At 42.9% G+C, this 23,817-nt stretch overlaps 1 protein-coding gene across 1 annotated transcript in view; it reads left to right on the plus strand.

The window, feature by feature from the left end:
• Positions 1 to 17,641: 17,641 nt before the first annotated feature.
• Positions 17,642 to 23,817, plus strand: part of Gnaq (G protein subunit alpha q) — a 265,905-nt gene continuing 259,729 nt past the window's right edge. Inside the window, exon 1 of the mRNA XM_090329614.1 lies at positions 17,642 to 17,843. Within this exon, the coding sequence (XP_090185740.1) occupies positions 17,708 to 17,843 (136 nt within the window). The 5' untranslated portion in view covers positions 17,642 to 17,707. The remainder of the gene's footprint in view (positions 17,844 to 23,817) is intronic.

Here is a 23,817-nt window from a genome sequence, read left to right on the forward strand (position 1 = left end):
CCGCTGGGAAGGCTAGATTTGGACCTCCAGAATGGACATGTCCTTGGAAAGGGGTGAGTTCCCAGGGATGCATGGGACTGAGGTTTGAAGACAGCCACAACAGACAAGAGATTATCTCCAGTTAAACTGAAAAAAGATCTGGAAGTGGAGGAGAGTGTGAGTCCTGAGTTCAAACCCTAATCCTGGTGCACGAACACACACATACAATTAAAACAACATAATAATAAAAAGCACCTGATAGGCTAGACATTACTAAAACTCATTCTGTGCAATCTAAACTCAAAGTTCAGCTGTAAAGAGTCTTTAATTCCATCCTCCCCTAGAGTCAGACCCCACTGTGTCCATGCCTCTTCTTCCTAAGGTCTGATTTGAACAGGACTGACAAAAACCTATGTCTCACAGTTATTTCCAGGAGAGGAATTTGAATTCTAGGTAAACCTGAGTTGGATGTTGTTTAGAATCTCTCCTGGGTAGGATTTAGCATGGATTGTTATCTGATGGTCACTGGGAATCCTGGAGAATTTTAGTTTTCATCTCTCATGATCCCTTGAAGTTAACTTTGGCCATGTGACTTGCTTTAGCTAATGAAAGGTAAGTAGAAGTTAATATGGCCCCCTCCAGGTTAGGAGCATTTAAATGTTGATCCCAAACTTTTCAGTTCCTTTTCTCCACTGCTAACAGTATAAATAATACAGATTATTAGCCTAGAATTCCAAAGGAAGGATGATGAAGATAAGTCCTCTTGCTGCATTCAGGAACTTAAAAGAGTATAAGGAAGAGATAAAATTGTGCTTGAAACTCTTTAGATTTAGCATTTATTACTGCAGCAGAACCTAGCCCAGCAACACTGGTACATCATCTCATAAATAGCATTTGTACTCCAGTTCATTTATTTCTTTATGTGAGTCCCAAGTCAGAATTTGTTTCTTATTCCACAGTCACAGTGCTAGGCCTAAACTTGTTTTTATGCTTCCTTGTCTAACTCTTGTCACTTCTTGCTTTTGCAGACTGGCTTTCTGTTCCTCTGCTCTAGCCTTGGCTGACCTTGTCTACCAAACAGCTCTTTTTGTAACTCCTGCCAGCCTAATTCCTCAGTAGGGCTTTTGGATTCCACAGAGATAACTCTTGCCATTTGCTAGAGCAGTGTTACCTTTATTTGGGTTCCTGTCCCCTTCTGTTGCTTGGTATGTTCACAGCTCCTGCTAAACCCTGTGAAGGTCAATATGGACAAACAGCTATACCTTCAGGCTCAGTCCCACTGCTGGACTGACTTCTGAAATGCACCCCCGAAAACTTTACATCTGGATCTTGGCTTCCTCTGCTCTTCTTGCCCTCTGCTACCAGGTGGCATTTCTTTCAAAGCAAATAGCATGGAAAAGTATCAGGGGTCAGGTGGGAGGAATGAGACTGATAAGTGTTAAGGGTTAGGTAATCTGGACTAGAGGCATGGCTTAAGTTGTAGAATGCCAGCTATTAGCAAGAATTAGGGAACTGGGACACTCCTAAAAATATTCTATATTAGGATTTAATTTCTGTGTTGTACTCATCATATTTCTGGTTGGAAAATACAATTCAGGAGTTAAGATGGGGATGTATGTGATAGTGCTATTTGTAATAATGTGAAGAAAGTTTGATATTTTAAGGATGTACCAATGGAAGAAAGGCAAATAAAAATGATTAAATGAATGCATGCTGGTGGCTCATACATATAAACTTACCTACTCAGAAAGAGATCTAAGAATTACCCAACACAAAAAAATTGAGACTCTTTATCTCCAAATAACCAGTAAAAAGCTGGAACTGGAAGTATCCATCAATTGTTAGTGTGCCAACCTTGAGGAAAAAAAAACTGAATGAGAGCTCAAAGCCCAGAGTTCATGCCCCAATACCAACAAGAAAAAAATTACGAAATTCACATAGTGCTAATAGCATCATGCTATAAATTATGTAAGCATAAGAAAAAATATTACCAAGAAAAAAGAGCAGAAATTCAAAATGACCTGTATTACTTAATACTGGCCATATTAAAAAAAAAGTTTATTTATTTTGAACAGAAAACAGATAAGAGCTAAATGACAGCTACTTCCCATGCTGGACTTTTAATTGTTTTATTTTATTTTTTACAGTACTAGTGTTTGAATACAAGTCATCATGATTACCTGACTGGTGCTCTACCATTTGAGCCATCCCCCCAAGCCTGCATTTTTTTGGCCAGTTGTGGGGCTTGAACTCAGGGCCTGAGCACTGTCCTTGGACTTTCTCAAGGCTAGAGCTCTACCACTTGAGCCTCAGCACCACTTCCAGCTTTTTTTCTATGTATGTGGTACCAAGGATCGAACCCGGGTCTTCATGCATGCTAGGCAAGCACTCTACCACTAGGCCAAACTCCCGGCCCCCAAGCCTGCTTTTTATTGGTTGTTTTGAATATATAATTTCATGGGCTTTGTTTTCTCTCATTCTTACACTCATTTTGAACTACCATCTTCCAGATCTCAGCCTTTTGAGTAGTTGTCATTACAGATGTGAACCACCATTGCTTGGCTTACTCTCCTCCTTTAAAATTGCCCCAATTTTTTTTTTTATAGTAAGTGTGCATCCTTTTTTAGTAATACAATGATGCTCTAAAATATAAGAAACATCATACCTTCTTCCTTAACTCTGTGTGTGTGTGTCTGCTGGGGAGTGAATTTAGGGTCTTGTGCCCACTAAGAAAGCATGTTTATACAAAGCCACACTCTAGTATGGTATCTGCTTTGTATATGGTCTTAACTATTAGAATGGGACTCACAAATTTCCCTAGCCATTTGTGAGCTGGGATAGCTAGCCCTAGTTATCTATCATTGCCATCAAGTACCTTGAGGCTTCATCAAAGATTTCTTTCTTTCTTTTGTACTTCTTCCATTTTTCAGAGAAAATTTAACCAATAATTAAATATAACAATTACTATACAAAATAAATTGTAGCCAGGAGCCAATGGCTCACTCCTAAAATCTTAGCTACTCAGGAGGCTGAGATCTGAGGGGAGAGACTGAAGCTAGCTGGAGTAAGAAGGTCTGTGAGACTATTATCTCAATTAACCACCAAAAAGCTAGACGATAAGCTGAGGCTCAAATGGTAAAGCACCATTGTTGAGTGAAAAAGCCAGATGAAAGCCCAAAGCCCTGAGTTCAAGTCCCAGTACTGGCAAAACCATACTATATTTTTTGTTCTTGTTCATGGGGCTTGGACTCTGGGCCTGGCCATTGTCCCTGGGTTCTCCAGCTCAAGGCTACTGCCCTACCCTTTGAGCCACAGCATCACTTCCAATTTTCTGGTGATTTATTGCAGATAAGAGTCTCAAGGGCTTTGTAGTACCCTGCCTGGCTTTGAACCTCAGTCCTCAGATCTCGCCTCCTGAGTTGCTAGGATTACAGATGTGAGCCACTGCACCCAGATCAAACTTTAAAAAAAAACAACAGAGTTTTTAAAAAATATTTTTTCTCCTGGGGGTAAATATTACATAATCCTAGAAGTGATATTAATACTTTGAAATTCATGGCTTCAGGGTTAAATGGGTAGCTCAGTTGGTAGAGTGCTAGCCAATGAGCCAGTGTCACAGTACCCAGTTCCAGTCTCAGTCTCACACCCAAGAGGAAAAAAATGTAATTTCATGCCTTTTGTGGTTTAGAAAAAAAAATTCATATTTTAGAGTAAAGCTTTGGAATACTGGGACTTATGTTTGAGTTTTGTTTTACTTGTTTTTGTTTTAAAGACTGGAATCTTTTTTAAAAGACATAGACAAAAATTATGAGTGATTAACCTTGTAGTTTTAACCATTTGGGTTTTCTTTTTGTTTATGGTCAGTTGTGGGGCTTGAGCCAGCACCCCACCACGTTGTGCTACGATCCACTTTCAATTTCCTGGTGGCCAGTTGAACATAAAGAGTCTTGCAGACTTTCCTGCCTGATGTGGCTTCAAAACATGATCCTCCGATCACAGCCTCCTGAGCAGTTCAGATTATAAGCATGAGCCACCAGTGCCGGGTTAGGAAATGTTTCGCTATTGTATTTTCTATTATCTTTAAGTCATTGTACAAAGGCATTACCATTTAACAAATGATCAATATCTTTCCTTTCATCATTCTCCCCATGTCTCCCAACCCCACTCAAATTTCCTCAAATTTCTTAATTTCACAGAATAGACATTGAATATTATGACTACATACTCCTTGCCTCTTCTCTATAATCTACCCTCCCCCCTCTGACCTCCATCCCATATTCATGAATTGCCAAGGAAAATGCTGGAAAAGGAGAATAAATGCCTGTAGTGTAGACTCCTTTTGCTTGCTTCCTCTATGTGGGGCCATTCAGTGCCCAGTAGAAGGCCATCTCCAGTTCTCAGTACTAGAGCAGGACATCCCAGCACTAGTTCTGCCATCTAAGGGTCAGCTTCAGTTTCTCTGTGACAATCTCCCTCTGAGAGGAGAGAGCAACGGATCTGGTTCACAGGCCATCTGCTAAGATATTTTGAATCTTACTTCCCAGGGCATGTGGTCTGTCTAGGAACAAGAGCTGGGGTCTAAACTTCTCTCCTTGTGGCCAGCTTTCCTGATGTTAATAATGGTAGTCCTTCCAGCCACAGGCTTTTTTGTGCTTTGCCTTGTAATAAACTTGGAGTTGGATGAGTACATGCATAACTAAAAATGACTAAGTGATTAGAGTCTCATAACTGTAAGCTATGTGGCTTTCATCCCGACTACTTTGTAATAATTAGGACCTGCCTTACACAAAGCTGACTGGAGGATCTATCTTGTCTGGCCTCAGAGGACAAATTAGTGTGATTTCCCTTTACTCCACCCAAACCTCTCCCTGTGAGAGGTACTAAGTCAGATCTTAAGACATATTGAGCCAGGCACGGGTGGCTGATACCTGTAATCTTAGTTACTCAGGAGGCTGAGTTTTGAGGATCATGGTCATGAGTTAGAGTAGGTGGAAAAGCTCAGAGACTCATCTCTTATTAACCAGGAAAAAGCCAAAAATAGAGATGTGGCTCATGTAGTAGAGTTCTGGCCTTGAATGGAAAATCAAAGTACAAGGCCCTGAGTTCAAATGCCAGTAGCAGTGTGTACACACACACACACACACACCCACACACACACACACACCCCAGGAGTGGGTTCTTCAGTTAGTTCGAGGAGTTGAGGCTAAGTTATTAAGTTGCATAACAGTAGTTTATTTTATTTTATTGTCGGGATAATGTATGGAGGGGTTACAGTTACATTCATCAGGTAGTAGGTGCATTGCCTCTTGCACATTGATACCCCTTCTCATGCTTTTGTCACCATTATCCTCCCTCCACCCCTTCCCAATCATCTTGTTTTCCCCCTTCCCTTCCCTATTTCAAATAAACAAATAAACATAAGAAATATCTATTTTACTAAGTTGATAAACTATGTCCTGAGAAATTAAAAAACGGAATCATGTGAATATGAGACAGATTCTTCTCCTCCCCTTTACCAATATTCTTCCTTCTATATAGTCACATTGGGTCCCACATGTAGTAACTTGGCATTGAAGTACTTCTCATGAAGAAGAGAAAAGTATAATTCCAAATTGGACCTCTGGTGTATTCTGTACAGCTGTAATCCTGGCTACTCCGCAGGCTGAAATCTGAAGATCATGTTTTGAAGCCAACCTGAACAAAAAAGTCTTTGAGACTCTTATCTCTAAGCACCAAAAAGCTAGAAGTGGAGCTGCAGTTCAAGTGATACAGCACTAACTTTGAGTACAAAAGCTTAGGGATAGTGCCCAGACTTTGATTTCGAGCCCCAGAATAATAAGAGGGGAGAGAGAGAAAGAGAGAGAGAGAGAGAGAGAGAGAGAGAGAGAGAGAGAGAGAGAGAGAGAGAGAGAGAGAGAGAGAGAGAGAGAGAGAGAGAGAGAGAGAGAGAGAGGATATTCTGGAATCTTCAGATAACCTTTTTCTTACTCTAGTCTTGGAAGAAGTTTAGAATCTGTAGTTCTGGAATTACAGTTAATGGAACTGGCAGACTTGTGACCATCCCTGCAGAATAAATAAATACCTTTGGCACTGTGACATGGCTTCAGTGGCATTTCAAAGCTAACAGCGGGCATCTGAGCAACCTGCCATCTCATTAACATTCTGCCACATGCCTCAAAATTCTCGGGGCAGGCCCTACTGAAATATCTTGCAAGGCATGTCCCTCAGGTAAATTCTAACTGGAATTTAGGTGCATTTGAGTGATTCCAGACCTTCAGATACTAATCACTTGGCAGGACAAACAGTCCAAGAGAAACGATGTGTGATGACTTTAGAGAGATTTAAGTAGTTACTGGGCCAAAAGGGTTCCTGGGAAATGGCTTTACCTTTATTTAATCTGGAGCTTGGTGTGTGTGGTGGAGAGGGGCCTGCATGGACACACTGGTACTGGGGCTTGAACTGAGGGCCTGGGCACTGCTTTTTTATTTTGTGGGGCATGGTGGCCTAGGCTCTCTGTCCCTTAGCTCTTCAGCTCAAGGCTACCACCCTACCCTTGAGCCAAGTTCCACTTCCTGTTTTCTAGAGGTTAACTGGAGATAAGAGTCTCAGGTCTTTTTGTGCCCAGGCTACCTCTGAACCTTGATACTCAGATCTCAGCCTCCTGAGTTGTCAGGATTGCAGGCATGAGCCACCATGCCAGGCCTGGGCACTGCTTTTTTCCACTCAATCCCAGCATCATACTACTTGTGCTACTTGTGCTCTCCCTTTAATTTCAGTGTGTGTGTGTGTGTGTGTGTGTGTGTGTGTGTGTGTGTGTGCCAATCCTAGGGCTGAAACTCAAGGCCTGGGCACTGTTCCTGAGCATTTTTTGATCAAGGCTAACATTCTTATCTCTTGAGTCACAGCTCCACTTCCAAGTTTCAGTAGTTGTTCTGATAAGAGTCTTATAGACTTTCCTGTCCAGGCTAGCAGTGAACCAAGAACCTCATATCACAGTCGCCTGAGTGGCTAGGATTACAGGTGTAAGTCACCAGCATCCAGTAATTTCCACCTTCTTGTTGGTTAATTGCAAATAAGAGTCTCGCAGACTTTCCTGATTGGTGTGGCTTTGAACTATGATATTCATACTCTGATCTCAGCTTCCTGCATAGCAAGGGTTACTGATAGGAGCCACCAGTGTGCAGCTCGTCATTAGTTTTTTTTTTAAATTTGTAACTCCCTTGTTCTCTATCTTGTCTACATATTGAAATACCAAGGGACATATAAGTAATACCACAGAAATGTATACCAAGCCCCATTCTAGGCTACTTAAATATCTGATGTTAAAATCCAGCCTCGAGTAAAGTCTACCACTGATCCTACAATGGAGCCTAGGGTCAAATTGCTGTTTTAATTTAGGATCTGGTTCTGATTGGAAATGCAAATCTTCCTACTGAAGCCTAGGTTTATTATCATTGGTTTTAGGGCTTTTAGAAAACAGGTATACAATGAACTGAACATTGATCTTTCAAAAAAGTGTATTTATTCTTTTCTGTTTCTAGGCATGTTAGTCAAGTGGTCTGCCACTGACCTATACTGATGAGTATACATACTTGGGGCTAGGAAAGCTCGAAACCAAGTATAACTTCTCTTAGACCTAGTTCAACTCAAAGGAAGAATATCAGGGAAAAAATTATGAGAAAATTTTAATGTTCTGACCCTGCCTTAACCCATTTCCTGGCCAAACAACCCAGATCAATTTAGAGAGGTGTGACCCTCAGTAAAATGTAGTAATTGGGATGTTTTCCAGGTCTGGGAAATGGCCTGGGGGATGATGATGGAAATTGCAGGTTGCCTCACCCCTAATCAAGATCTTGATGCCTTAACCCTTGTACAGACTGGCTTTCTGTGAGGCTTTATTTTTACAAAATGACAGTGGGGATTTAAATGCATTCCTCGCCTTACAATCCTTCAGTCCCAGCTCCTTTATCTTTTTACTTTTGGGGGCATGTGGGTATCTGGGGCTTAGCTTTTTCCCTCAAGGGTAGCACTCTAGCACTTGAGCCACAGCTCCTTTAATTGGTGATAAGAGTCTCCTGGACTTCAGCCTGGCACTGGTGGTTCATGCCTGTTATCCCAGTTATTCAAGAGGCTGAGATCTGAAGATCATAGTTCAAAGCCAGACTGGGCAGGAATGTCTGTTAGACTTTTATCAAAAAAAAAGAAAAAAAGAAAAAGAAAGAAAAGCCAGAAATGGAATTGGAGCTCAAAGTGGTAGAGCACTAGACTTAAGCACAGAAGCTTAGGGATAGCACTTAGGTGCTGACTTCAGCAAGCACAAAAAAGCAAAAAGAATGAGCATCTCTCCCCCTACATCTCCCAGCTTGTTTCTTTCTTAGAGGGACAATTCTCCATGTGTATGTTAACTCACCAACAACTTCCGTACTAGGGCCATGACATAGGACATAGGCAACAATTGGTTTTGGATGTAAGATTAAAAAAAATATATAATTTCAATAATCAAGATAAACAATATCTTAACACACTACTTTAAAATCAAAATAGGTGCAAAAATTGTGGTGAGAAAGTTATTAAAATTTCAAATAGAAGTGGGACCACTATCAGTTCAATGTTAAGCTATCCTGGAGCCTAAGCTAAAGACGAGAAAATAAATTCCTCTCTGTCTTCACATAAACTCTATTTGTGGTTGATGAACCACAAATCTGAGAGGATTACAAGTTCAGTCTGGGCTACATAGTAAGATCTTGTCTTGGAAGAAGAAGAAGAAGAAGAAGAAGAAGAAGAAGAAGAAGAAGAAGAAGAAGAAGAAGAAGAAGAAGAGGAGGAGGAGGAGGAGGAGGAGGAGGAGGAGGAGGAGGAGGAGGAGGAGGAGGAGGAGGAGGAGGAGGAGAAGAAGAAGAGGGAGAGGAGGAGGAGGAGGAGAAGAAGAAGAGGGAGAGGAGACAGTGAGAAAGAGGGGGAAGAGGGGGAGGAGGAGGGGGAAAAGAAAGAAAGAAAATAAGAATGAAGTACAATAAATTTCTAAAAGGATGAAAAAATGGAAGGGCATTAATGAATTTGGAAGTGTGATTATGGAAATTTGGTGGCCTAAACAGATTCTAGCAGGCAAGCAATAGGGAAAAAAGATTCTATCTATCTATCTATCCATCTATGTCAGAAGAGGACGTTTTATATTTATCTAAAACAGAAAAGCTACAGCTTTTTTCACATCTGGATACAATCTTAGAATGGTAGATTGAAGCATTCATAGGGTAGTGACCAGTTGAAAGGTTAATTAAGATAATTTCAATCATTGAGAAGGCTGAATAGCAGACCCTTTAATTGCTTATATGCTTGCCATCCATTTGTGTAGTTATGTTATCACATGTTGAGCAATAAACCACTTCGGCTATATATGATGTCAGAATTTTTAAGGTGTAGCATGCGTAACATAAACTTATGACAGAAATGAACTTTACTATGGGGTTGACTTAGATGGAAGGAAAAAATGTGCTTCTGTCTGGGGTTTGAGTAACAATGTACACTCTAGTTTTCTTGATACCCTAAGGATGGCTAATTTTCCTTGGTGAATTCATCTGAGGCAAGATTTTGAAGCACAGAAGTGAAGAACATTTATGGGTGGAGGGGGTAGAAATCAAGCTCTGGTGGCAAAAAATGGCTAAGGAAAGAAACAAAAAAGAGGAAATCTGCCATCTGGCCAATGTATGATTCCTTTTATTAGACAATAAATGCTGCTAAGGATTTGTTACACTCCAGGTACTGTTGGAGAGGACAAAACGGACAAAAATCTTGGCCTTTCTGAACTTTACATAAAAATCAAGTACGAGAAGATAAATAAATATTTGATTTAGAAACATGTAAACAGAAAATGAAAAAAATCATGACCACCATAACACAGTAAGTGAAAAACAAACAAACAAAAAAAACCATTCCTGCTGTTTGTGATGAAAGGTCTGCTTTCAGTTTGCAAGGTAGGACTCTACCACTTGAACCACAGCCCTATTCTGGCTTTTTAGTGTTAATTTGGAGATAAGAGGCTTGTGAACTCTCTTGTCTGGGCTAGATTTGAACCACAAACTTAAGATTTCAGCCTCCTTAGTAGCTAGGATTATCATCTTGAGTCTGGATGGAATTGATGGACATTTAGTGAAATAAGGCAAACATAGAAAGACAAGGACCACATATTATTCTCACTGGTACGTTGGAGCTAAAACAGTCTAAATAAGGGAGAGGGGAGTAATAAAGGGTTATTATGAACAAAAACCCCAAAACTACACAACTACATAACTATGGTATCTGAAATACCATAGTTAAATCTCTTGTTGTAATTAACACACACTAAAATTTTTTTAAATATATTTTTTATTGTAATTAATAGAAGGGTTACATGATATTTGCCAAATAAATGGTGCCTTAATTCCCACACATTGATACCCTTTCACATGTCATGGTTCCCATTTCCCTCCCCCCTCCCCCTCCCCTCATCTTGTTTTTCCCTGTTCCCTATCCAATTTCAGATAACCAAATACAAATATATCCGATATATCAGGTAACAAAGTGAGATAGTGTAACAATATGAGATAACCAAGGGACAGTAGAAGTCATGAGAGATAACATAGTACCTTAAGAATAACAATCATTAATTATATGGCTTATGTTTACATCATATTTTAAATGACAAGTTTAACAAACAATTTTTCAAGGAGGGAATCTCTAATTACATTCTCTGGGACTTAGTCTTTAGAACTTAATCAAAATTAGGCTAACAGTTTGTATGTCATAGAAACATATCAGTTTATGAAAGAAAACATTATGATTATAGAGTCATAGGTTTTTTTTGTCTATATAGTTATGTTTGTATTTCCATTACCATGTCCATTGCTTTGGGTATGCAGTTATTGAGTCCTCGCTCTTGTACACTTTGGATTTAATAACCGCATATTAAGGATACCATGCGCCTTTTGTTCCTTAGGTCTTGACTTGTCTCACTCAGCATGATTCGCTCTAGATTCATCCACTTCCCTGCGAATGCCATTATTTTATCTTCTCTGTTGGCTATGTAGAATTCCATTGTGTATATATATCACATTTCCTGTATCCATTCATCTGCAGTAGGGCATCTGGGTTGTTTCCATCGCCTGGCTATTGTGAATAATGCAGAGATGAACATAGCTGAGCAGGTGTCTTTATAATATCCTGGGTCATGCTGTTCAGGATAGATGCCCAGAAGTGGTATGGCGGGATCATAGGGAAGGTCTATTTTCAGTTCTTTAAGGAACCTCCACACTGCTTTCCAGAGTGGCTGAACTAGTTTACAATCCCACCAGTAGTGCAGTTGCGTTCCTTTTTCTCCACAACCCCACCAGCAACTGTCATTGTCTGAGTTCAAAATCTTGGCCATTCTTGTTGGAGTAAGGTGGTATCTTAGGGTTGTTTTTATTTGCATTTCCTTTATGACCATAGATGATGAACATTTTCTCATATGTTTTTCTGCCATTTTAATCTCTTCTTCTGATAGGTCTCTCTTTAGTTCCCTTGCCCATTTAGTGAATGGTTTATTGGGTTTTTGGGGGATTAGTTTCTTGAGTTCCCTGTAGATACTGGATATTAAGCATTTGTCAGATGTATTGTTGGTGAATATCTTTTCCCAGTTGGTTGGCTGTCTCTCTACTTTTGCAACTGTGTTTTTATCTGTACAGAAACTTTTTTATTTTTAGGTAGTCCCATTTATCGAGTCTCTCTCCAATCTGTTGTGATTAAAAAAATTTTTTTAAAAAAGAATGAATAACAGGAAAGTAAAACAAATAAGATAGGTAAAGAATGAGCCACAGTAGGAGGGGAGAGCTAACAAAGAGAGTACATGGAGTGAAAATGGGACCTATAGTTTATTGACATGTATGAAAATAGAACAATGAAACCTACTGAAATTGTTTTAAGTTGTGGGTATGGGGTGGGAGAACGTGATAAAGAGGAAGACATGCGTGGCAATATCACAATGAAACCTTCCTCAAACAACTAAACTATGATGATAAAACTCCAACAATAAAAGTCAACCTGAAAAGTAGAATTGTGATTACTGGAGCTGGATGTGTGTGGAAAAAGGGAGGTTATAGTTGAGCAGTACACACGTAAAAGCATGTATGAAAATATCACACTAAACCCTATTAATATGCACAACTAAATCAGAGTAATAAATGATAGCTATGAAGATCACTTAAAAAAAAAACAAAGAAACCCAAAAAACCCCTCTAATCTGGCCAGTCTTTTTAGATGTTCTAGTCTTTGGTTGGCTTAAATTGTGAAGAACTGCTGGGTGCCGATGTCTGGGGCCTGTAATGCTAGCTGTAATCCTAGCCTATTCTCCGGAGGCTGAGACAGGAGAATTCCTGGTTTGAAGCTAGCCAGAGCAGGAAAGTCTGTAAGACTCTTATCTCCAGTAATCTTCCAAGCACCTGGAGGTGAAGTGTGGCTCAAGTGGTACAATATAGTCTTGAGCAAACAAAACCTCAAGAGGCAGGGCCCAGACCCTGAGTTCAAGTCCAAGGACCAGTACATGTACACATGCGCGTGCGCGTGCACACACACACACACACACACACACACACACACACACACACACACAGAGTTGTGAGGAGCCTTGCTTCCCCAAAGAATCCTAATTTTGGTTTAGGCACATACAAGATCTAAATAGTCAGAGGATTGCTTGGATGCATTTTCAGGAAGGTTGTCACTAAGGTATTCTGCATCACCTAGTGTATCTTTATGATTTATAATGTGGGGCCTCTCTTCCTTCAGAAAAATATATTGTGCTTCATGCAAAGTTGGTCCTGAAACCCTTCTGAAACCTTCTTTTCAACTGGATTGTTCTGAGAATGATAATCTTTCTGCTCTTATGAAAACTGTCCTCTAGGTGGTGCTATTTGCAGCTGTCCAGGTCTTAAGTCTATTTTTCTTTCAGTAGGAAGTCTATTCTATTTCTTGGCCAGATAGTTGTGCTGGCAATTCTGCACACAGAGGCTTTTTTTCAGCTCTTGTAGGCTCTGAAATGCTTCTGGTTGATTTCCAATTGTTTTGGGGGAGACCATCCTAAACCTACCCATACTACTGTCTGTGGCTTGAATGTTACCTTGGGTGATCTCTCCTAAATTACATTAGCAATCCATTCTCTATACATTGTTAGCAGCAAGCACTCCTCTTTTTATACTACTTCTTTATGCATAGGGACTGTTCATTTTGTATTGTTTACTTTTTTATGCATGTGGACTGTCTGCCTAAATAGATTATAAAGTCTTTAAGGACTTTGTATGCCTCGGGGACACTGCTTAGGAGAGGCAGTCTATGAGTACAGTTTGTCAGTGATGCAGGTTTTTGTGTTTATTCATTGCTTGCAAGCTAGGCCCTTCTGTGTGTGTGTGTGTGTGTGTGTGTGTGTGTGTGTGTGTGTGTGTGTGTGTGTATGTGCGCGCATTCTATTACTTGAGCCATACCTCCACTTCTAGTTTTGCTCTGATTAATTGGAGAAAACAGTCTCATAGGATTCTCTACCTGGGCTACTTTGAACTATAATCCTCAGATCTCACCCTCTGATTAGCTAGGATTGATTATAGGCAGGAGCCTTGGGTACTTGGCTAGGCACATTCTTGAGTGCCCTGAAAACAGGGAAGGAAAAAGTCTTTGTTCTTGAGCAATGAGATAGAGGGAGAGGGAGAGAGGGAGGGGGGAGAGGGACAGAGAGAGAGAGAGGAAGACAGAGAGGGAGAAGCTGAAAAGCTTTTTTGGAAGAGCTGGGCCTTTTTACTCTTTGAGATGAAAATATGTCATAAGTCACTGCCTTTGTTTTGTTTTGTTTTTCCTAGTCCCCAAGGGCCAGTGTGACACGACTGGGAGTCAGGATCTGTCTGGGGATACCACAGAAAACAGTCCTCTCTTTTTTTTTTCCTCTGGAGTTTAAGCTAGGGCTTTGTGGTTTGCTTCGCAGCCATCTGGTAATTGCCCTTGAATTCTCAAAAGTGGTTCATCATCTCACTGTCTGTCCTGGGCAATCTAAAATTGCTACTTTTCTTTGAAGTGGTGTGGATAATATTTATCAGAAACCAGTTCTTTGTTGAGGGTGCATTCAATGCCCTCCTCCCTTCTCATTTCCTGCAAAGTTTCTCAATTAGATTGAATTATTATTCCTTTTTATACCTTTATATTGTAACTTCTACCCCAAATTGAATACAAATGGGGTTTCATTTTATCCTTTTTTTTTTTGGTAGGTCATGGGGCTTGAAGTGGAGGCCTGGATGCTGTCCTTGTATGCTTTTGCCTAAGGCTAGCGCTCTACCATTTTGAGCCACAGTACCATTTTTTTGTTTTCTGGTGGTTAATTGGAGATTAGAGTCTCATAGACTTCCCTGCTTGGGTTGGCTTTGAACTGCAACCCTCAGATCTCAACTTCCTTAGTAGCTAGGATTACAGGTGTGAGTTACCAAGAGCCTCTGCTTCATTTTATCTTTTATTACAGCTGTTCAGAGTCCCATTATGCCTTAAGACTATAAACCTATGGAAAGCAAGGACCACATTGTGTTCATTTTACTACCTTTCTCCTTTACCTTCACTGCTATTTATACCTAGCCAACAGTGAGTACATGTTCATTGATTTAATAAACTGGGATTTTGTGGTATGATCCATGATAGTTGTAGAGACTATGTTTTCTTGTGGAACACATTGAGTGTCTGTAGTTTCTGCATGGATTGTTGGTTTGACTGAGGTTGTAAGAATATTTGCTTGGCAAACGTTCTCCAGATAATATGAAAAGGTTTTGGATTGATCGAGGCTCAAGCTTGGAATTTTCTCTTCCTGTTTCCTGCTAGACACCCTTATATGGCTGTATCATGTAGTGTTGGATTTCCTTACTTCCTGATTCCCTCTCAATGTGTGAGGCATCCTCTTACTGATTTGTTGTGTCAATTTGAGTATCTGCTAAATGCCAGGGGATGTCTCTGACACTGGGAAGACAGGGATGACAAAAGTAGAGTTTGTATCACCAAATGTGCTGGAATAGTATAACAATTCCTTTAATCAAAGTCAATTTCAGCCCAAAGGTACAGACAGCATGATGTCATGTTTTTGAAAGATCTTTTCAGAAGTTGCAGAGGAGCCTCAGCTGGGGAGCCAGATTTGGAACTTCTTGTCATTTTAGGTCTCCAAAAATGCACATACATGCACATATTACAGAATGTAAACTTACAATTTTTCCGCCATAGCCATTTTACATTTCTGCATATTGAATAGAAAATTTCAATTTCACAGTAAGAGTCATAGTGACTCTTTGAAGACATGCCCATAAAAGGGTCTTCTTGAGCTCTCCTGGCCTAGGTGAAATGTAATCCTTTTCTAGGCCAAATACCTTTTTTAAAATATGCTAAACTAAGGATTTTATGATGTGATGACTTGTTTGATCTAGGACTTGGCTCTCTGTGTGTGTGTGTGTGAGTGTGTGTGTGTGTGTGTGTGTGAGAGAGAGAGAGAGAGAGAGAGAGAGAGAGAGAGAGAGAGAGAGAGAGAGAGAGAGAGAGAGAGAGAGAGAGGGGAGGGGGAGAGAATATGTAAGGGAAAGCATTTGTCTTCCAAGAGCCTCTCCTGTGTGCCCTGCTGCCTGAACGTGTGTAGCAAAGGCCAGTGACCTTACATCACAGCCTGGCTCAGCAGGATGCGCCAGGGAAAGCTCAGAGAAAACACAGAATATGAAAAGAAAAACCACACACACAAAACCAGATTATCTTCAGAAAACACAATCTACTTTGAAGGCCTCTCTGGAGACAGGGAGCAAGACAATTCTGACCTCTTGTATCTATTAGACCCAACTGAGCCCGAACGAAGGAATGAACGAGGGAGATTCATTGTTGTATCACTTCTTAGCAACCCTAGCCTCAATGCAAAGCGGAAAGCCATTACAACTTAAAAAACAGAATTTTATTCCAGAGAGCTTGGTTTCTTCCACACCTCCCCCCTTCTCTTTTTCTTCTTTTCCTTCTTCTGTATTCCATAGAATCAGACATCCCTAATTTATTAGTCTTGGCCTTAAGGGTCAAAATTCGATTACTCGGCTGTAAAAACACCGTGTGCCTTCTCGAAAACTTGCAGAAAAGCAAAATCAACTTCAGTGGCACCAAGAGGTAGCTGGGGACCTGTCATGAGGCTGGGGGAGGGGGGCAAGCTTGGACAGCTTCCTGGTCCTGCCCAGGGATTCAGATTGCTCAGCTAAGACTCTAGGAGGGCAGACTCGACCCAGTCCTCCCCGGAAACGCTTCGTTCGATCCCTCACTACACACACCCATATATTATTTTACCTTATATTATGTATGTACACATACATCCCCCTCCCCCCGTCCCCAGACGGCTGCGGGGATCAGAGGCGACAGGAATGGCGCTGGAGAACGAGGAAGGGAGCGGGGAGCGGCCGGCCACCGCGGGGGGTCGACCCGGGGTTGGGGGGGCCCAGGCCCGGGCGAGGGGCGCTGTCTGGCAGATCGAGGCCGCCATGTTTCCCGCCTTACCACGCCCGGGGAGGCCGAACAAGCGAGCGACTGAACGCACGGGCGGGCGGCCAGCGGCGGCTGCAGGTTGGCGGCTGCCTGGGCCCCGCAGTGGCGGCCGTCGGCTGGCACAGCGCGTCGAGCCCCGGGGCTCCGCCTCCTCGCCGTACCCGGCCGGCCGGGGGCGGCTGCGCCCGCTGCGCCCGCGGGCCGAGGGCGCGTGAGAGGGAGGAGCCCCGGCGCAGGAGCCCGAGTGGCGGGGGCGGCCCCAGCCGGGAGGCGAGCGGGAGGCCGGGCGAGAGCCGCGCAGGGAGGCGCGCCGAGGCGGCTGCGAGCCCGGGAAAGGCCTTCCAGGAGCGGCCGCGGCCCCGCCCCCTGCGCCCTCCTCCCGCTCCCCTCCTCCCCTCCGCGCGCCCCTCTCCTCCTCCTCCGCCTCCGCCGCCGCCGCCGCCGCCGCCGCCGCCGCCGCCTCCCTCCCGGATCTGTGCTCCAGTTCAGAGAAAGAAGAAAATGTGTGTGTGTGGCGAGGGGGAGGGCGAGCTCTGAGCCGCCGCTCCGCGCCTGGCAATCGGGGCCGGGGGTGGGCGTCTGGCGGTAGAGGAGGCGGAGGCGGAGGCGTTGGAGGTGGAGCGCGCGGCGGGCCGGGGAACCGGGTTTGCGCGGCGCGAGCCGGGCCGAGGACACCCGGGAAAACCGTGTCGAGGCGGCGGCGGCGCTGCGGGCCGCTCGCTGCGGGGACGCCCTCCCCTTCCCTCCCCCTCCCCGGGTTGGCTGGGCTTGCGCCGCGGGGCGCACAGTTTAAGGGAACAGCGGCGGCGCGGGGGGCGAGGCGGGCTGCCCGTTCCCGGCGAAGGAGGAGCGGGCGTCTGAGCGAGGCCGGGCGCCGGCGGCCTTCCCTCGCGCGCCCCCCGTGCCAGCTCCCGCGGCCGCCTCCCGTGCCCCCGCTTCTCTCCTCCCGGCCGGTGCCAGGCCGTGCGCTCCGCCGCGGCTCTCTTCTCCGGCCCACCTCGGTGGTGGCCCCGGCCCTGGCCGCCGCCGCCGCCGCCGTCCCCGCGGCGGTCCTCCCGACTTCTTTCCGGACGCGCGCCCGGGCGGCGGGGGCTCTCGGCGGCCACCGCTGCCTCGGGGGAGCGAGGGCGGGAGGGTGTGTGTGCGCGCGTGTGAGCAGGGGGTGCCGGCGGGGCTGCAGCGGAGGCACTTCGGAAGAATGACTCTGGAGTCCATCATGGCGTGCTGCCTTAGCGAGGAGGCCAAGGAAGCCCGGCGGATCAACGACGAGATCGAGCGGCAGCTCCGCAGGGACAAGCGGGACGCCCGCCGGGAGCTCAAGCTGCTGCTGCTTGGTGAGTACACGGGCCCCGGGGGGAACCGGCCGTCCGGGGCGGGGGTGGGGTGGGTGGGTGGGGGGCTCCGGCCGGGCCTCTCGGCTCTGCCCTCTCCCTCCGCTTCCGCCCACCACCTTAGACTCTGCGGGGCAACTGCCCTCGCTGCCCCTCGCCCCCGGGCACCCGCGGGCTCGCCCCTGCCCTCCCCGGGCGCGTTCCCGTCCACGCGCGCGCGCACTTGCGCGCACACCACACACACACACACTCACCACACACCCCACACGCGCGCACCCAGGGGTCGGGGCTGCCCAGGCCGATGCCCCAGCGCGTGCCTTTTCCTGTCCCCGAGGGCTGTGGCATCATCTGTCGTGCATCTGTCAAAAGGGCAGACCCCATTCGGGGAGGGTCGCGGGGGTGGGGAGGTGGGTAGAGGGAGGGGTGGGACTCCGTGCTGGACGGAGCGGCGCACGGGGTGGGGGGGGAGGTGTGTGTGTGTGTGTGTGTGGCCCCAGCCCCAGCCGGGGCGCTTGGGGTGGTGGTGGTGGTGGTGGCAGCGGCAGCGGCGTGTGGTGGGGTGCCCCGCGAGCATCCATTATCATGCATTCTTGGCGATGGTAGTGTCCGGAGGGAATGCTGGAGCGGTGGGCAGACTCGAGATTGGGTTTTCCCGGGAGTGAAGAGCGGATTTGTGTGTGTGTGTGTGTGTGTGTGTGTGTGTGTGTGTGGTGTGTGTGTTGGGGGGGGGGAGGCCGTGGCTGGCTCTGCCTAGGGGTCTCTGTTGGAGAGGAGGGAAGGGAGGGAGGAGCGGAAGGACCAGCCCAGATGTGTCACACGAATGCCGTTCTGATGCCACTAAGGACCCTCGAAGAGTTTTCTTGGCCCGCGATTGTGACAGGCGTGTGTGGCTCGCCTGCACCATTCCTTCCGGATAAAGATGAGGGGCCTAGGGGAGAGTTGTGCTGTTCACAGGATGGTTATCTTTTGTTTAATGAGGCAACCCAGATGTAGGCCTGAATTCACAATGCTTACTACTGAAAACCAATACAGCCTCTCAGTTACTCTACTGGAAACAAGTAGAACCTTAAAAAAGAAAGAAAAAGACAAGTCTTTTAATATTTTGGGAATCTGGGGTAGAAGCAAATGGGGAGGCAGACACCAAAAATTTTCCTCTCTGAAAAAAAACAAAACCCAAAAACAAAACCCACCCTGCCCAGCATTCTGATTTAACATTGAGTTAGCACGAAAATGCCATTTCTCAAATACAAATTCTATTGATTTTTTAAAATTTTAATCTCTGAGTGTTTAGAATCAAGCCATCATGGTTCTCATACAAGCCAGCATGACATAACTGAGCTATTGTGGTGGGAGAGAAAACAGGTTTGCAGGAACAGGCCTGAAAAATGTCTGCACTTGTGTTCATTTGCATGTGGAAATAATGTTTCTCAAATATTTCTGTAAGGAAAGAATATGGCATTGTCAGTTGGAGGTTGGGAAAGCATGGCTTCCTCTCCCCCTACTTTCCCCCCATATCTACAACATCTCATCTGCTGGCAAGGAAACAGTTACCTCTGGGGCTGAACTGCTGGCTCCTTTACCAACAGGGAACAAAATTCAATGATCACAAATAATTACAAAATGGTTAATTCTCTGGCCCGGATTTATGCTCTCATTTTGAAACCTAAGTAGATACATGTGCACATATTGATAAAGAGCTGAAGGCAAAGCTGACTGAAAGAGGGGTACGACTCCAGAAAGAGCTAGAGGAAAGAAAACTGCACTTGGAAGAGACACCACTTTCTCCTCAATTCCCATTGTGCTCTTTCTAATGGCTGAACAGAATGATGCACTTCAGTATTTTTATTTTTTTGAGTTTGTCAAGATTGAGAAAAATGAAGTCAAGACAGATGTGTTTTGAGTATATGGTTTAGGGGGAAAACACGTTGGGAGAGACTTGCATTCAGAGCTGAGTTTTCTTTTCTTTTTCTTTTGCCTTGTTTACAGTCTTTGTGTTTTTCTGTTTAGCTATGAACAGGGTGTTTGAGGTCCTGTTTGCCTGAAATGTGACAGCTCTGTTTAGAGCTTGGTTGGGGGTGGGGGGGAGTTGTCAGATGGCCTAAGTTTCAGTGTCTAAGGGGAATATACTGATACAGATGCTTAATTACACATTGTGTATTTAAATAACATACTGTGCTTAAAAAATTAACTTGGATGTGTTTTTCTATAAGGATAAAATGTAAGCCACTTTGCTGTGAAAGTGCTAGTAGTGTGGATGCTTCTTCTCTCCCTGTTAGGTATTTGAATAGGGTTTTAGCCCAGCCTCATGTAATTTCTCAAATATGTATGGCCTATTAAGATTGAAAAATACACTATTTGTTTAGTTCCTACATTGATGGCTGACTTAAAAAAACTGCAACCTTCTATCCAACTTCCAGTCCCAGGACATGGCATAAGGATGGATACTGCTTCAACTTCTATATGTGAAGCTTTTGTATAGAATCTATGCTGCTTATGCAGTAATGATGAAGACTAGATGGAATTTCTCTCTCTCTCTCTCTCTCTCTCTCTCTCTCTCTCTCTCTCTCTCTCTCTCTCACACACACACACACACACACACACACACACACACACACTTCATGAGTTCTTGAGTCCAGGAGGGAATTGAGAGCTTTGATATGAAAGAGGAAAAGGAATATGTAAAGGGGAGGGCCTTCTTTGGGAAATTCCTGATGTGCTGCTTTTCCAGTAGTCAGAATTTCCTGGTTCCTTCCTGCTTCTAAACAGCACTCATAGTAAGGAGATTGGAGGCCATATCTTCTACAGGTTAAAGTCAGTTCATTTAGATAGAGGAGGTTACTGTTTTATTGAAATGAAGTTCAGTGTAAGATTAATTTCGAAGTGGATTTTAGTTCAAGGCATAACACGTTTTAATGGGAAAGGAGTTGCTTGGCAGGAATGAAAATACATTTGTTGCATTTGTTCACATAATTATTTACTTTTCCATATTAACAATATGTAAGTAATACAAAGGAAAACAATGGTTTTCTGACTCAGTTACTAAGTGTGGTGTTAAAATTTGGCTGTTTTGATTGATACACAGTGCTTATTATTTTGCATTTTATTCTTTTAGGAAGAAGTGAAATTTACCACTATAAGTGTATTTTAAATTCTGAATTGCTATTATCTTTAATTCATGCTGAGCTCATTTATATTAGTCCTTTGTATACTACATGAATATACTAGAGTGTAATTTTATTTATTTATTTATTTATTTATTTATTTATTTTTGCCAGTCCTGGGCTCGGGCTGAGGGCCTGAGCAATGTCCTTGGGTTTTCTCAAGGCTAACACTCTACCACTTGAGCTGTAGCACCACTTCTGGCTTTTTTCTATGTATGTGGTTCCGAAGAATTGAACCTGGGTCTTTGTGCATGCTAGGCAAGCACTCTACCACTGGGCCAAACTCCCGGCCCCTACAGTGTAATTAATTTTAACTTGATGATTTTGTAAATTTTCTAGGTGTAGAGGAAATTATATTTCTTTAGTGGATTAATATCATGAATATTCATTAAGTACTTCTATTGTGGTGCACTGGTCATATAGTAGAGCTGCTTTTAAGATTGTTTAAAACATTGGGTCTTGCACATAATAAACAGTACCACTGAGCTGCATTAAAAAAAAAGATTGTTTAAAACAAGTGGCTCTAAATGTTTGCTTCAGGACCACCTTTAAACAGTTCTTTGAAAGCATCCCTCCTTAGCTTTTACTTTCTCTGTGTTTGAACTATCTACTCTAGATCTCATCAAATAGGAAGACTTAGCAAGCCCTTTTATTGATTGAATTCTACTTACAGAAAACCGGCAAGGTTTAGGTCACTGCCAAAGGAAATCATGTATTTATTTATTATCCTTCTGAACTGAATTATATTATATATTGCTTTTCTCCCTGGTTTACACTGTAGGCTTATTATTTTGTTTATCACTGAATTCCAACTTCCAACATACTGTTTATCAGAGTGCCTGTAATAATTATTTGGTGAATGAGTGATTTTATTGATGAACCTCTTGTTAGAAATTGGGACCTAACAATAATGAACAAATTAGAGAGGTATGGTTATATGTAGTGGGGTTTTTTTTTTTTTGATGGGAGATAATATAATCTTTAAAACTTTGGACCTGGGTTTTTTTATATTAAAGAATTTATTAATGTTAATTTTTACATCATATTTTAAATGACAAGTTTAACAAACAAGTGTTCAAGAAGGAAATCTCTATTTACAATCACTGGGACTTAGTATTTAGAACTTAATCAAACTTAGGCTAAAGGTTTGTATGTCATAGAAACATTAATTTATGAAATAAAACATTATGTCTATAGAGTCATAGGTTTTTATGTCTCTATAGTTATGTTTATATTTCCATTACCATGGACATGGGTCTTTAATTGCAAACACATGCCTGGATGTCTGCTGTTAATATAAGATGCTACATCACATACTGAATCCCCTGTATTACAGTTCTGGGCTGAGTGTATTTGAGAATGTTAATAGACATGTTTAAAGAAAAATGAAGCATTCTTTATTTTGATTACTGTTTATCATATAAAGGCTGTCTAGCTAAAACCTATCATTTTGCTTTGCATTTTTTCCTCCTTTCTACACTGATCAGAGTTATTTTGTTTTGTTTTGTTTTGTTTTTGGTACTAGTGATGGAACCCAGACCCTGTCTCACATGCTAGCCAACAAGCCCTTTTACCATTTAAACCATACATTTGTTTTTATTTTGTTTTTGAGATAGGATTTAGCTGACTTTGCCAGGACTGGCTTCTAACTTGCAATCTTCCAACCTCTACCTCTGTAGTAGCTGGAATTGTAAGCATGTGCTACCACTTGGCTTCAGAGTGAATTTTTAATATTCTTTTAGAATACAGGTGGTTACCGGATTTCTGTGGTTTACCCATATAGTTTTATAAGGAGACCCATAATAGTTAAATGTAAAACTTTAGGAATTTTGGAACATTTTTAATATGAAGGTTATATATGTTTGCACTAAAAGTTGAGCAAGAAGGGTTCTGGAAAATGGTAAGTTCTCTGGCCAAATTACATTGAATAGATTTCATTCATGCATGCCTGGGTAAAAGCACCCTGCCAACTCCCCTCTGTAGAGTTCATTGGGAGAGCGGGAAGAATAGATTCATGGAGGAAAAGTGTCTGTGTTACTTGTGGTAAGGTGCCTGCCTAGGTAGGCTATTCACCACCCTAGAATGGAAGCCATTCTAGACATACCAAAGTAGGTTTATGGTGCTACATAATCAAGGACTGGACTGGTCTTTTTTTCTTTTCTTTTCTTCCTTTCCATCTACTATTTCTAGCTTGCAAGTGTGTTGAATATGTTTCTAAATGTCAGGATTTATTTGGATATTTCTCTATTTTACTTTGTGAAACAAAGTGCTTATAGTTTATATCTGAAGACTGAAGGGAATATATCACGCATAAAAATCAAAGCTGTAGGTGTTAGAGTAAAAAATTTGCATTGAGCTATGTAGATTCATAGCTGTCAATCTTATACTGTGTTATTTCTTCATGTGAGAACTTTGACCCAAATTAAAACCCTGTGGAGCAGTGAAATGATTCTGTGTGAATCTATTCAAGTATTTTTTTATGTGGGTTTAGAAAAGAGAACCAGAAGAACAGTGTTTGTGGCCATTTTGTTTACCACAAATAAATTCGGTCACCTCTCTTCATTTAGAGAAAACCAACCCAGAAATGAGGGCTTATGTTCAACTTTAAGTAGTGCCTAATAAATATAGGTATAATTTTTGTTACATATGAATTTTGAAGGACTCCAAACAGCTGTTGTAACTGTGAGGCTACATGCTATGCTAAACTTAGCAGAAAAGGGAGCAGATTTTCCTTCAGGATCCAGGCAAACTTATACTTGAAAAGACGGTAAGAAGATTTTCCAAATATTCTGATTTGAGCATTCATGTTAATTTTT

Source organism: Megascapheus bottae, chromosome 3 (genome assembly GCF_031878675.1).
Source record: "Megascapheus bottae isolate mThoBot1 chromosome 3, mThoBot2.hap1, whole genome shotgun sequence".
NCBI lineage: Eukaryota > Metazoa > Chordata > Mammalia > Rodentia > Geomyidae > Megascapheus > Megascapheus bottae.